The sequence below is a fragment of the Echinops telfairi genome, unplaced genomic scaffold (genome assembly GCF_000313985.2).
Source record: "Echinops telfairi isolate 266 unplaced genomic scaffold, ASM31398v2 ScPeMD7_655;HRSCAF=1070, whole genome shotgun sequence".
Classification (NCBI taxonomy): Eukaryota; Metazoa; Chordata; class Mammalia; order Afrosoricida; family Tenrecidae; genus Echinops; species Echinops telfairi.
Window position 1 is genome coordinate 20,699,207 of NW_022104553.1, and position 14,068 is coordinate 20,713,274.

Consider the following 14,068-nt stretch of genomic DNA (forward strand, 5'->3'; position numbering starts at 1 on the left):
AGGGGTGGAAATTGGTAAATTCGATCTGGTTCAACTTAGGCTTCTCCAGACCCAGGGAAACTGATGAATAGGAAGCAGAGTTGCAGGAGTGGCAGGTGGGCATACAGGCTGGAAGAGGTCGATGAATCGAATGTCTGCCAAATGCATCTGCTGTGGGGGACTCGCCTCCGCAACTGAATCGGTCCAAGGGACGGTTGTGTAATTGAAAGGTAAATTAAAGCAACATCAGGCAAAGGCATGCAAGGGCTCACCTCTTCCATGGAGACCGGAAGCGGAGAGGGAGGGGCTATTGCATTCCCCAACAGGCTTAACCATGTGTGTGTGTGTGTGGAGGGTGGGGTGGGGGGGTGCTCTAAGATAGATGTGGTAGTGATTGTCCAGTTCCCCCTTGACATGACTGAACGATTGAACTTACTCGATTGTAGGCTCTGTCAATGACGTGCCAGTAAAACTGTTGGGGGGGAAGAAAAGATAGACACCCAGCATTGGAGGGGAACTATTAGGGAGCCCCACTTGGAGGAAGTCAGTCACAGGAATCCATGTGACAGGTGTGATAAGAGCCTAGGGGGTTCCTCCTCCAGGGACCCGGTGTAGAGGCATTTAAAAGGGTTCCAGCATCTGACCTTCCGGAGTAGGAGTAGGCTGTCCCCCCTCCCTCATGAGCCCTTGATAGTTTATAAATGGGTATTTTGTCATATCTTGCCCTGTCCGACGTCTCCCTTCACCCACTTTTCGGTTGTCTGTCCCCCAGGGAGGAGGTCACATATAGTTCCTTGTAATCGGTTCCCTCTTTCCTACCCATTCTCCCTTTACCCTCCCTGTTTCGCCACTCACACCACTGGTCCTGTAGGGCTCATCCGCCCTGGATTCCCTGTATCTTCAGTTCCTATCTGTACCAGTGTACATCCAGAGCCACTTTTCATCTCTCCTTTTTTGTGGCTCAAAAACTGTACAGGTTTTCCAGGGCGGCCTTATGGATCGGGACCACTTCCTTGATGATTCTGGTTCTCCCTGTTGTCTTGGAGATGGAGAAATTGCAGATGGAGCAATAGCAGCAGCTCCAGCAGCGGCAGATGCTCCCAAGGCCCCACACAGGACTGACTGTCGGGAGGACTGCCCGGGCCTCTACCTTCACTGCCTGGGAAGATTTAGGGCCTTCACCTGTATTGTTAGTGGGAGAAGTTGGAATCCGGCTTTCAGTTGTTAAAACTGCTGATTGGAGAGTTTTTTTGGTTAAATTTTGGCACATTGATCTGTCTGGAACTGGTGGGCGAATCCCCCTGCCCTACGGATACACCTGTGCCCTCCACTCCATCAGGCTCGCTCTTCTGTCTGCATGCTCACCCCAGAGGGCATCAATGCAGATGGTTACCCACCACCCACCCCTCACTAAATTGCTCCCAAGTTGTCCTGAACAACGAACCCCGTTACGCTTCCATTGTGAGGTCGGACCTGAGACCCTGGGAGGAATGTAACCGAGCATTGGTGGCTTGTGCTGTTTCGCAGTGGAGAGGTTGGCGAGGGACACACAATATGCAACAGGCACAATGCATTGCAGTGGTGTGGCATAAACCCCACACTGTGTGCCCACGTATTGGGAGGAGCTGGTTCCTCTACCTTTTGGCCGAGAACCCTGTCTTGTGTGCATTAAAACTGGCAGCAATCACTGTTGGTATTTAAATATTAAAAATGCTTCCAACTGAAAACCAAACAAACACAAGCATCTGAGCGTAGATAATTTGTCCGCGTACATTCTCCTCCTGGTTCTCAGGTTCCCACCATCCACCATTGGGAGTCTGTGGACAAGCTCCTGGGATCCCAACTGTCCCAGGACTAAGGTGCATCTGACCCCAGCCATGGTCTTTTCAATCACCTCATATGCACGTGAAAGCTACCCTGTTTCCCTGAAAATAAGACAGTGTCTGATATTAATTTTTGCTCCCAAAGATGCGCTAGGTCTTATTTTCAGGGGATGTCTTATTTTTCCATGAAGAAGAATATAGAACACATTTTTTATTGCTTATTGGTTTATTGTTTTATTAAAAGAGACCTTGTACTTCCTGTCTGCTCCGACTGCACTGAGGCCAACAGTGAGCTGTGCGGCGGCAGCCACCACTATGGCCCAGAGTCCAGAGTTATGGTAGCTTCGGGGGCCTTATTTTTGAGGAGGTCTTATTTGGCGAGGGATGCCTCATATGTCAGCGAGAGGCAAAACTGTAAGTAGGTTTTATTTTGGGGGGATGTCTTACTTTTGGGGAAACAGGGTAGCAATGAATAAAGAGGGCTGGAGAAACATTGAAGTTGAACTACAGTATTGCATTTGAACTATGAAATGATAATCGAGTGCTACATTTATAATATTGCTGAAGTATATCGAATGTACTGTGGACTGCTGGAAGAGCAAACCAACCTTCTTTGCAAGAAACACAGCCAGAGTACTCCTTAGAAGTGAGCATGCTAAGACTTGGTCTCCAGTCTTTTCGATGCATTTCCAGGAGGAAGCAATCCCTGGAGGAGGACATCATACTTAGTCAAGTCGAGGGTCTGCACAAAAGAGGAAGTCCCTCAATGAGATGGGTTGGCATGATCGCTCCAATGGGCTCAAACACAGCACCAATGATGAGGCTGGTGCAGGACCAGGCAGTGTTTGGCTCTGCGGTGCATGGGGTTGCCACAAGTCAGTGCCGACTCAAAGGCATCCAACAGCAAGAAACAGGCAAATGCTTAACCAGTTTCACCATCAAGGGCTCACGTAGGAGTATGTTATTGTTTGGTGTGGTCGCGTCAGTTCTGACTCACACTGACTGTGGTAGTTACGTCATCTGGTGTCAACTTGAGACTACTAAGAGTGAAGGGGTGGAGTTTAGCCTGTCAATCAAGTCACAGTTTGATGACCTCATTGGGAGGTGCTAAGGAGATAAATTGCTCACTGGAGGCCAGACGCACACTCTCTGTTTTGTCTTCCTGCTGACAAGACACATGGAGCTACGCTGATGGAGCTACAGCCCTGGAGCTGGAGAAGCCACGTGGAGACCCACAGCGCTGAAGTGCTTTCACTGCCACTGGATCCACAAGACTTTCCACCCACTGGCCTGTGATCTTCCCCCATTCGGCGTAATTGCACATGTTGTGTGAGTCTGAAGAGGAGTTTATAGACTGGTATTGGACATATGGACTAATATCGGACGTATGGACTCGATCTGGTCTGGGGTGGGATGTTTTCTTAATATTCAATTACTCCTTACATAAAGCTCTTTGTTTTTCTTTAATCATTTTACTAGGGGCTCATACAACTTATCACAATCCATACATACATTCACTGTGTCAAGCACATTTGTACATTTGTTGCCGTCATCATTCTAAAAACATGTGCTTTCTAGTTGAGCCCTTGATATCAACTCATTTTTACCCTCCCTCCCCACACCACCCTCCCTCATGAACCCTTGATAATTTATAATTTTTTTCTTAGCTCCCATTTAATGTTAGTCATAGTAAACATTTAGAAATTTTCTATACACCAAGACAAGTACATGCAGTGTTACAAATATAGAAAATATCAAGTGCATGCATATTTCAAAGACCAGGGAATGGTGTCCCTTAAGGATTCTTATACAAAGCTATTCAGTGCATGTTGTATGCGCAGAAGGCTTTCCCACATATGGAGTATTGAATATTTTTTTAAAAGTTAATACGTTAGATACTTCAGATGTTTAGCTACTCTGAACAGAACTTATAAAATTCATCACTGACTCTCTCTCTCTCTCTCTCTCTCTCTATATATATATATATATATATATATATATATATATATACACACACACACACATATGTTTTCTGTCTTACATTGAGTACCTACACTGTGCAAGCCAATCAGAGCACAGACTACTGATACATACCTACTAGGTGACAACATGGAACCATTAAGGGAATACTTTTGCCTGGATAATTTATAAATGATTATTTTGTCATATCTTACAATGTCTGGCGTCTCCTTCACCCACTTTTCTGTTGTCTGTCCCCCAGGGAGGAGGTTATATGTAGATCCTTGTAATCAGTTTCCCTTTTCTACCCCACCTTCCCTCCACCCTCCCGGTATTGCCACTCTCACCACTGGTCCTGAAGGGATCATCTGTCCTGGATTCCCTGTGTTTCCAGTTCCTATCTGTACCAGTGTACATCCTCTAGTCTAGCCAGATATGTAAGGTAGAATTGGGATCATGATAGTGGGGCGGGGAGAGGAAGAATTTAAGAACTAGAGGAGAGTTGCAGGTTACATTGTTGCTACACTGCCCTCTGACTGGCTCATCTCCTCCCCAAGAGTCTTCTATAAAGGGCTGTCCAGTTGCCTATACATGGGTTTTGGGTCTCCAATGTGCACTCCCCCTCTTTCACAATGATATGATTTTTTGTTCTTTGATGCCTGATACCTCATCACTTCGACACCTCGTGATCACACAGGCTGGTGTGTTTCTTCCATGTGGGCTTTGTTGCTTCTGAGCTAGATGGCCGCTTGTTTACCTTCAAGCCTTTAAGACCCCAGATGCTATATGTTTTCATAGCCGGGCACCATCAGCTTTCTTCGCCACATTTGCTTATGCATTTGACTTCAGCGATAGTGTCGGGAAGGGAAGCATCATCGGATGTCAGTTGAATAGAACAAAGTGTTCTTGAGTTGAGGGAATACTTGAGTGTAGGCCCAATGTCCATCTTAAAGCTCTTTCTTATACACATATGAGTGACTATGAATGTGTTTCTCCGGTCAACCCAGCCATTCACAGTGACCCCATGTCCACCAGAATGAAGCATAACCCCATCCTGTCCTGCGCATCATCCTCACCACTTGTCTGTTTGTCATAAGACTCCACTCAGAAGGGATTAGGACTAGGACCCACCCAACTCCAGTATGATTTAACCCATCATGTCTACAGGTAGGATCCCCAGACTAGGGCCCTTAGTCATCCTTCGGTGTGGAATTGGAACTTCATCCCTCCCGGCCCCCACCCTGCAAATTAAAATCATCAACCATCAAAGATCAAAAGGGCAGCATGAATCCAACATCAGAGTTCAGAGGGTTGGGAAAGGAGAAGGGACAGAAACAGGAAGCACAGGGAGAAAGACTAGGAGAGGGTCCACGGAGGGACTGGCAATGGAAGAGTTGGAGCAAAATGAGTCGTGGAATATAAAACTGATGGTCTGCCCTGTGCGCCCTCCCCCAATTCACAATTACACGTTTTGAAAAGAAACCTATCGATGAAGTCTTCAAAGAAGTATCTTGCATTCCCCAACAGAGAGTCGCATTCTCAGATATAGAGATTGGGGCTGCCACGTGTCTTTTGAAGGGGACAGTCCAATCCACAAGAGCTCAGATGGAGCTCTCCTTGGAGATGCCCATGAGGAGTCTGTTTCTGCATGACTCAGCCCTATAATGGCTGTGACAGACGGCACAAAGGGCCCTCAGTTCTCCACTCCTGGGTCCACATCCTATTGCAACATAACTTCGCAGAGATTGCCATCAAGAGATGTGGTCTAGCATGTGTCCCCTTGAGCCTATGCAATGTCCTTGGGTGGCACCAGCAGTTAAGTGCTCAGCAATCTGACTCCAGAGCCAACTCAGAAGACGTCACGACAATCTATTCCCCTAATGAGCACGGCCATCTAAAACCATATGGAGCGCATCTCTGCCGCGAAACATAAGGGATCCTCAAGAGTTTGAATTGACTCAACAGCATTTCGTTTGCTTTTGGCTCTGGGCCCGCACTGCAACCTGTTTCCTCCATCAGAATGCAGCTGTAGTCATGCTAGGCCAAGTTCCAAGCAAAGCTTAGGCTTCGAGACACTTTGTATGGTTCCCTTCTCAACCCTGATACCCTCCCCAGCCACCACGTCAACATGCCTAAGCTATCCTATGGGATACTCAGAGAGAAATAGTTCGGTCCACCCCATCATCCCAGGGGCATCCTCAAAAAAACGAGAGTCATTCCGTTGAACCACAGCGGAACACAGATTCATGAGAGAATCCAGCTGCAACTGGAAGAACGGTTCAACTGAGCCCAGATCCAAATTTCAGACCCTCAGAAGTCATAAAAGGCTGCACCTTTCCTGTCTCCTTTGCTGTTGTTGAGTGTTTTGACCACACGGATTCTCATCAAAAGAGGAAGCATGCAGAACAGAATTTCAAACTCTTGTGGAATCCGATTGCCTGGAGGCACTGAGGCTGAATGACTCCCACTTCACCATCAAATTATCAGCCCCAAGATCATCTTTAAACCTTCAACCAGAAAGATCCCCTGAAGCCTTCTTACAAGAATCAAACAACAGTGTCACTTACCTAGTAAAGGCTGTCTGCCTTGAGCATTCTGCTTTTTTAAAAGAACATCATGGCTGGTCGAGGGTCATTGACAAAGAAGACCCTCACCAAGGAGGATTGGCCCAGTGGCTCAAACATACCCATGGTGCGGATAGCGATGGACTTGGCAGTGTTTCGTTCCATTGCACATGAGGTGGCTATGAGTCGGCATCAGTTTGACAGCATTTAATAAGAACAACATGGGAAACAACAGCGATGTGGTAGTTCCATAATTTTGTGTCAACTTGAACACATCAAAATGTAGGCATGGAGTCTAGCCTGTCAATCAGGCCACAGCTCCTGGTGAGCATGGCCTTTTCTCACAAGGAGGATCCTGGGAACTCCCTCGCTCTCTCTGCTTCACCTGCCTGTTGATGAGCCACACTGGTGGCAGCCAGAGTCCTGGAGATGGGTTCACCGCCATTGGATCCACAAGACGTTTCACCCACCGGCCTGGGATCTTCCTGTATTCTGTATCATTGCGTGTGTCTGTGTGAGTCTGAAGAGGGACTTCTGGACTAGTATCAGACTTATGTAGTAGTATCGGATCTGTGGACTTGATCTAGACTGGGCTGGGATGTTTACTTGATAGATTTCTTCTGGATAAAAAGCTCTCTCTTACACATGCATGTGCCCCTGGATTTGTTTCTCTAGTCAACATAGAACCTTAGGGGGCAGTGAGTTTATGTTAACGGGGGAAGAACAACTCAGGAAGAAAGGTGAAAATGATTGCATAGCTCAAGGAATGCTATCGACGCCCCTGGATTGTACATGTGGAGATGGTTGAATTTACATTCTCAATAATGACGATAATGACATTTTTTAAAAAATTCAAGGTTGTTCTTTTCAGCTATTAAATTTGGGGATGCACCTTAGCAGTGGAAGCTAACTGATACATGTGCATTGTGGACAATAGAAACGAGAGAGAAGAAGAATGGAGAGCATGTTCTTTGCATTTAGAGGCATGTCCAGGACACTGGCATCTTACTGACCAGAATTCAGTCCCATGACCATGCTGCATTGAAAAGGACACTGCGAAATACAATCTTTGTTGTTGTTGTTCTTCCTGGCTAGCCATGTGCCGAGGTAACCAGACAACAGGAATCATTTCCTTACTCAAAGGGAAGGGAGAATGGATACTAGGAAACAGCAACTAAGGAGATTTAGATGACGGAGTGTTAGGAAGACTTCCCGGGAGAAGAGGCAGGCTTGGTCAGGGTCTTGGAAGTCCGCCCAGAGAGGAGAGGGACTCCAGGTTAAACAGAAGGACTTCCAGTGTCCACTCGAAGGTCTCCCTCATTGCCCATGGACTTAACCTTGGGAGCAGATTGACTGAGAAGCCCCTCCTCACCAAACGCCCTGACCAGGGCGGCAGGCATGGACTGGCAAAACTTCTTTTGGAAATCTCTGCCTATGAGAACATAAAGGAAAGGGTTGAGGCTGCTGTTGAGACAGCCCAGAGAGAAGGCACCCCAAAGGAAGAGCTGCATCTTGGGGTCGACAGGGCTTTCAGACCTCATGAAACGCCACCCCTGGACGCACAGTGCCAAGTTAAAGGGGAACCAGCAGATGAAGAAGGCAGCAACCTCTTGGTCCAAGTGCCATGAACCCGACCCTCCCGCCGGAAACGGACCCGGATGAGGTGGGCACAGGTACCGATGACCACCAGGGGCACCAGGAAGCCCAGCAGGAGATGAGCGGCAGTTATCGCCAAGCGTCTCCCCAAAACCACTTGATTGATAGTCAGGCTTCCACTCGGCGTTTTGTTCTTCGGGCCAAAGTTGTAGTAGCAGTAGGTGCAGTTTTCCCAGAGGCTAGTGGTCCGGAATTTCAGGTACGGAGAGCAAGTGACAGCAGATAGCAGCCACACAGCGGCAGCCAGCCAGCTTGCCCCTCTTACCGTGCGATGGTTCCGGGCCCAGACGGGGTAGAGGACAGAGATGCAACGGTCCACAGAGATGAGGACCAGGATGCTGATGCTGGTGAAGAAAGTGAGGTTGAGGAGGGACTGGTAGAGTTTGCAAACCCATTCGCCCAAGAGCCACTGTCCAACGGTTAGCATATGTATGGTGATGGGCAAGGAGAGTAAGACGGTGAAGTCAGCAAGAGCCAGGTTGAGGAACCAGGTGGTGGTGACGGTGCGGGGCATTCGGAAGATGGTCATCCAGAGGACCAGCCCATTGCCCACTAAGCCGATGACGAAGGCTATCGACAGGATGGCTATGGTCACCTGGCGGAGATACCACACCTCTTCAGGCTGGCAACTGGAGGTTATACTCGCCTTCATTGTTCTAGAACATAAATGACCCAGGTCAGTGCCCCAGGCTCATTTTTAACAGAGCCCACAACCCCTTTAAGACCTCATTCACTCACTCCCCTTTCGATGTGTCTCTACGGAGTGCCTACCATATCAACAAATCCTTATGGAGGGCTGATTACATGATGATGTCACCATTGCAGGCACAAGGGGACGTAGGGCCTACAACAAAACAGGGTCTGTGTGGGACACACCTCAAGCAGAGGTGGAAACCATTACAAAATTAGATATCATAAACAAATCCACGATTGAGGCTGCTGTCACGGTTGGCTGCCATTGGATGGACCCCATGTAACGGAGCCGAATTGTCTCCCAGGGTTTTCTTGACTAACCCTTTCACAGAATGGTGGCACAGAGGGTTAAATGAAATGAGGGAAACCAGTAAAGCAGGCAAGTTGGGCGTGAGATCAGGAGTTCGAGGTTCAATACGTTGTGTGAGGTGGGTGTTAGATGTTAAGTCGATAGTTGGATCAATAAGATTATGGGGAAAGGAGCTCTCCCAGCTGGAGCTAGATATGTGAGAGCCAGTAAAATTTCGATGTAACCCCTCTCCCTAAGTCTTGCATATGAAAGACTGTGGCAGTTATATAACCTCCTGTCAACTTGTGAAGGGGTCTAGCCTGTCAATCGGGTCACAGCGTGATGACCGCATTTGGAGGCATGAAGGCGAGAGATAGCTCACTGGAGGCCAGACACACCCTCTCTCTGCTTGTCTCCCTGGGAGACATTCCTGTTGACAAGCCACATGGAGCTATGCTGATGGCAGCCAGAATTTTGGAGCTGGAGGAGCTACATGGAGACCTACGCCAGTGCCAACATCCTTCCACCACCACTGGATACACACGACTTCCCACCCACTGGCCTGTGGTCTTCCTGCATTCGGCATCATTGCATGTGTTGCGTGAGTCTGAAGAGGAATTACAGACTCGTGTTGGGCATATAGACTAATACCAGACATAAGGACTTGATCTAGCCTGCGCTAGTATGTTTTCTTAGGGTAATACTGCTCTTTGATATACAACTCTTTTACACACCTATGAGTCTCCCTGGATTTTTTTTCCTCTAGTCTACCCGGACTAACACAAAGACCAAGGAAGTGGGTGTAGACAGAGGAGAGACTTCTTCTGGTATTGGCAAAGGAGTGTGAGCGTCGGAGCACCTAACAGCCCAAGGTTGCAATTCTATTTCAGATAATGACTCCGTGACTCCAGGCCAGGAGCTCCCTGTCTCTGAGGGCCAGTGTGCTCACCTTTGAGAGAAGTAATAGAGCCTTTGAACAGATCCCCCCCTCTGCTGGCCCCACCCCCAGTGCATCACAAAGCCCTTTTGGCTTTTGCCTCCGGAAAGTCTCTTGTACCTGTCTACTCTTCCTTCTTGCCACCAGAGTCCACTCTTTCGGTGGCCAGCACCCCAGCTCCTATATTTGCTCCCCACCCCCACCCCCACCCCTAAGTCATTCACCTCACCACAGCCCGAAGGATCGCTCGGCAACTCCAATCAGAAAACCCTCCTGTGGTTCCTTGTGCTCACAATAACTATGACTAAGAGGCTAGCAGTTCAAACCCACCCGGAGACACCTCTGAAGAATGCTGATCTTTTTTTTTTTTTTTTAAACATTTTATTAGGGGCTCATACAACTGTTAACGCAATCCATGCGCACATCAATTGTGTAAAGCGCATTTGTACATCATTCTCAAAACATTTTCTCTCCACTTAAACTCCCGGCATTAGGTCCTCATTTTTCCCTTCCCTCCCCGCTCCCCCCTCCCTCATGAGCCCTTGATAGTTTATCAATTGGTATTTTGTCATATCTTGCCCTGTCCGATGTCTCCCTTCACCCACTTTTCGGTTGTCTGTCCCCCAGGGAGGAGGTCACATATAGTTCCTTGTCATCGGTTTCCTCTTTCCTACCCATTCTCCCTTTACCCTCCCTGTTTCACCACTCACACCACTGGTCCTGTAGGGCTCATCCGCCCTGGATTCCCTGTATTTGCAGTTCCTATCTGTACCAGTGTACCTCCTCTAGAATGCTGATCTGATGCTGAAAGGAAAATCCTAGCAGCATGGTCTCTGTTCTGGAAGGTACAGGGTCATCTCGAGTTACAATCCACTCGATGACAACTTAAAAATAGATTTTCTTTAAATTTGTCTATCCCAGTGATGTCTCCTCTTCCTATCCTTCCCAAGAACCCCCCTGCCCACCCCCCAGCTCCTCGAGGACCCTCCCAGCAAATCCCAGCCTTGTGTCACCTTGTGTGGGGGAGTCTTCAGCACCTCTGTCGGGGTCTCAGTCTATCCTGGAAGCTGCCCACCCAGAGCCCAGATTGGGGTGAGAGAGCAGGTGACAGGAAGCTGACCAGTGGGTTTTGAAAGAGATAAGGGTCCAAGAAAGTCTTGCGCAAGAATGGTGGCAACCAGAGATACACTGATATCCGCCAGGGAAGCCTCACCAGATATGGGTGGGCCCTGACAGGCCCTGGGGGGTTGGGACGATAGGGGGTGCTAATGAGGAGAGCGATACCAGGCAGGCCACTCATGGACCACTCCAAATCTCCTTGCCTATCCTTTCTGGTGCCCCAGGCCACTGCCCCAGCCGAGGAAGGGAATCCCACTGCACTGAGCACCCAAAGCCAGGTCACCGAGTCAACCAATGTTGACTCGTGGAGACCTCATTGTGTCTGAGTAGAACTGCTTACAGGGTTTTCAGTAGTTGATATTTTGGAAGAACAGCAATGCACTGATCCTTCCGGGATTCCTCTGGGCAGACTCGAATGTCCAACCTTTCCGTTAACAGCCAAGGACGCCAAATGTTTCACATCAATCAGCGACTCCACATTAAGTACCTGCACCGCGTTTTCAGAGTCCCGGGTGTTGCTAACAGTTAAGCACTCAGCTAGGAACCCAGGGCTGCCATGATTGCATGTTGGCTGCTAACTGCAAGGTCAGCAGTTTGAAACCACCAGCTGCTCCCCAGGAGAAAGATGGGGCTTTCTAATCCCATAAAGAGAGATTGTCTTGGAAGCCCACAGGGGCAGTTCTACTTATAGGGTCCTTCTTGTAGGGTCACTATGAGTCGGCATTGTCTCGATGGCAGTGAGTGACTAGCCCAAAGGTTGGTGGCTTAAACCCACCTAGAGGTACCCTGGAAAAAGCACAAGGTCAGAGTCTCAAGGCCATGCTCAGCGTACCTTTGTCACACGGATGCCGGCTGTCGGAGGGTGAGAATTATTTCTGATTGGAGAATGTGTGTGAGTGAGGCAGCATCATCCACCTGCTCCACTTCAATTACCATAGGTTCTTTCTCTTTTTTTTGTTCAAAGTAGGGTTAGCTAATTGCATCTCAGAAAAGCAATCAAAGTTCTGTCTCCTGATGCAGCACAAACAACAGCAAACAAAATCACTGCCATCAAGTGGATTCCCGCGCATAGAGGTTCTAGAGGACACAGTAGAAATGGCCCTGTGGGTTTCCAAGACGTTAACTCTTTTTTTTTCTTTCAATTTTCAAAAAATCATTTTAGTGCGGGCTCTTACAGCTTTTATCACCATCCATCCATTCATGGTTTCAAGCACATTTGTACGTATGCTGCCATCATTTAAAAAACATTTTCTTTCTACTTGAGCCTGCGATCTCAGCTCATTTCCCCCCTTACCCAACCTCCATCCCTCGTGAATCCTAGATAATTTGTCATTTTTTTCATGTCTTACACCAACCACTGTCTCCCTTCACCCACTTTTATGTTGTCTGCTCCATCCCCTTGGGAGAGGGTATATGTAGATCATTGTGATCTGTTCCCCCTCTCTGCCCCCACTTTCCCCTTCCCCTCCTGGTATTTGCTACTCTCATTATTGGTCCTGAGGGGTTTATCTGTCCTGGATTCCCTGTGTTGTGAGTGCTTATCTATACCAGTATACGTGCTCTGGTCTAGCTGGATTTATAAGGTAGAATTGGGGTCAGGATCGAGGGGTGGGGGAGGAAACATTGATGAACTAGAGGAAAGTTGTATGTTTTGTCAGTGCTATACTGTACTGTGACTGGCTTGTCTCTTCCTTGTGACCCTTCTGTGAGGGGATGTCCAATTTTGTACAGGTGGGCTTTGGGTGTCCACTCAGCACTCCCCCTCATTCACATTGATATGATTTTTTGTTCTGGATCTTTGATGCTTGATACCTGATCCCATTGACACCTCATGATCACACAGGCTGGTGTGCTTCTTCCATGTGGGCTTTGTTGCTTCTCAGCTAGATGACCATTTCTTTATCTTCAAGCCTTTAAGACCCCAGATGCCATATCCTTTGATAACCAGGCACCATGAGTTTTCTTCACCAAATTTGCTTATGCACCCACTTTGTCTTCAGTGAACCTGTCAGGAAGGTAAGCATCACAACATGCTGGGTTACTAGAACAAAATGTTCTTGCACTGAGGGAGTATTTGAGCAGAGGCCCAATATCTGTCTGCTAGATGATACCTCTTTATGGGAGTAGAAAACCTCATCTTTCTCATAAGGATGGACTGGTGGTTTTGAACCAATGACCTTGCAGTTAGCAGCCCAATCTGCACTCACTGCATCACCTGGGTTTCATCAAAAGTCAACACAGAAAAAAAGGTGAGATGCTCTTTAGTATTTTTTGTTTGTTTGTTTTTTCATTTTTAAAAAATTGATCACCTTTTATGGGAAATACTGACAAATGATCAGAACTTGAATTTTCATCAAGACGCTTTTCCTAATAATATGGTTCAACTGTGAATGTAAAAGGCGGGGGAGGGGGAGAGAGAAAGAAAACTTTGTTATTAGAGGATCTAGAGGGGAAAAACCAATGGTGAGAAATACAAATGATTTCAAAAGCAAAAAAGGCCCTGACCCACACAAACCACAAGGCTCATAATTGCAGCACAAAAGAAAAACTCTCCTGCGACCTGTATCGAGGCAGTCAGAACACCCCAGAAAATGAGACGTTTAGAAACCTAAGAGTTTAGAATTCTATCCGAGACTAGAGTCACATCCTGACACAACTCTTGTCTTGGTGTGCTACGGTTCTTGGAGAAGCTCCGCTGGCCTGGATCCACTGGTGGGGCAAACAGTGCCTCCACTAGTGCCCTGGTCAGAAACATGCTCTGCCAGGACCAGGCTCCTGGGAGGCGGGAATGGAGGGCATCTTTCTTTGTACCTATCAGTGTTGGAACCTGGTGTGTCACCCCCCAAAAAAAGAGTTTAGAATTCTAAACAGTTTAGAAAACAAATACACAATAAAGGTGAACGCGTGCACGCAAAAGCAAACTTCAGGGAACGGTTTTGGATTTTGAACAAAGAGACGTTTAATGTTCAAACACCAGAAAAACAGCTATTTGGAAACGGGGGCAGAAAAGACCAGAGCCCTGAAAATAGTATGGACCAGGGTGACTGCC

At 47.7% G+C, this 14,068-nt stretch overlaps 1 protein-coding gene and 1 non-coding gene across 2 annotated transcripts; one reads left to right on the top strand and one right to left on the bottom strand.

Moving 5' to 3' along the window:
- Positions 1 to 7,602: 7,602 nt before the first annotated feature.
- On the bottom strand, positions 7,603 to 8,633 carry GPR32 (G protein-coupled receptor 32). Its single transcript, XM_030886311.1, is given in 2 exon segments — positions 7,603 to 7,928; positions 7,931 to 8,633. Coding segments are annotated over 2 exon segments (1,029 nt in total).
- Positions 8,634 to 13,646: 5,013 nt separating this feature from the next.
- On the top strand, positions 13,647 to 13,776 carry LOC115870409. The gene has a single exon (XR_004046687.1). It is a non-coding gene; the product is annotated as a small nucleolar RNA SNORA3/SNORA45 family (small nucleolar RNA).
- Positions 13,777 to 14,068: the final 292 nt, after the last annotated feature.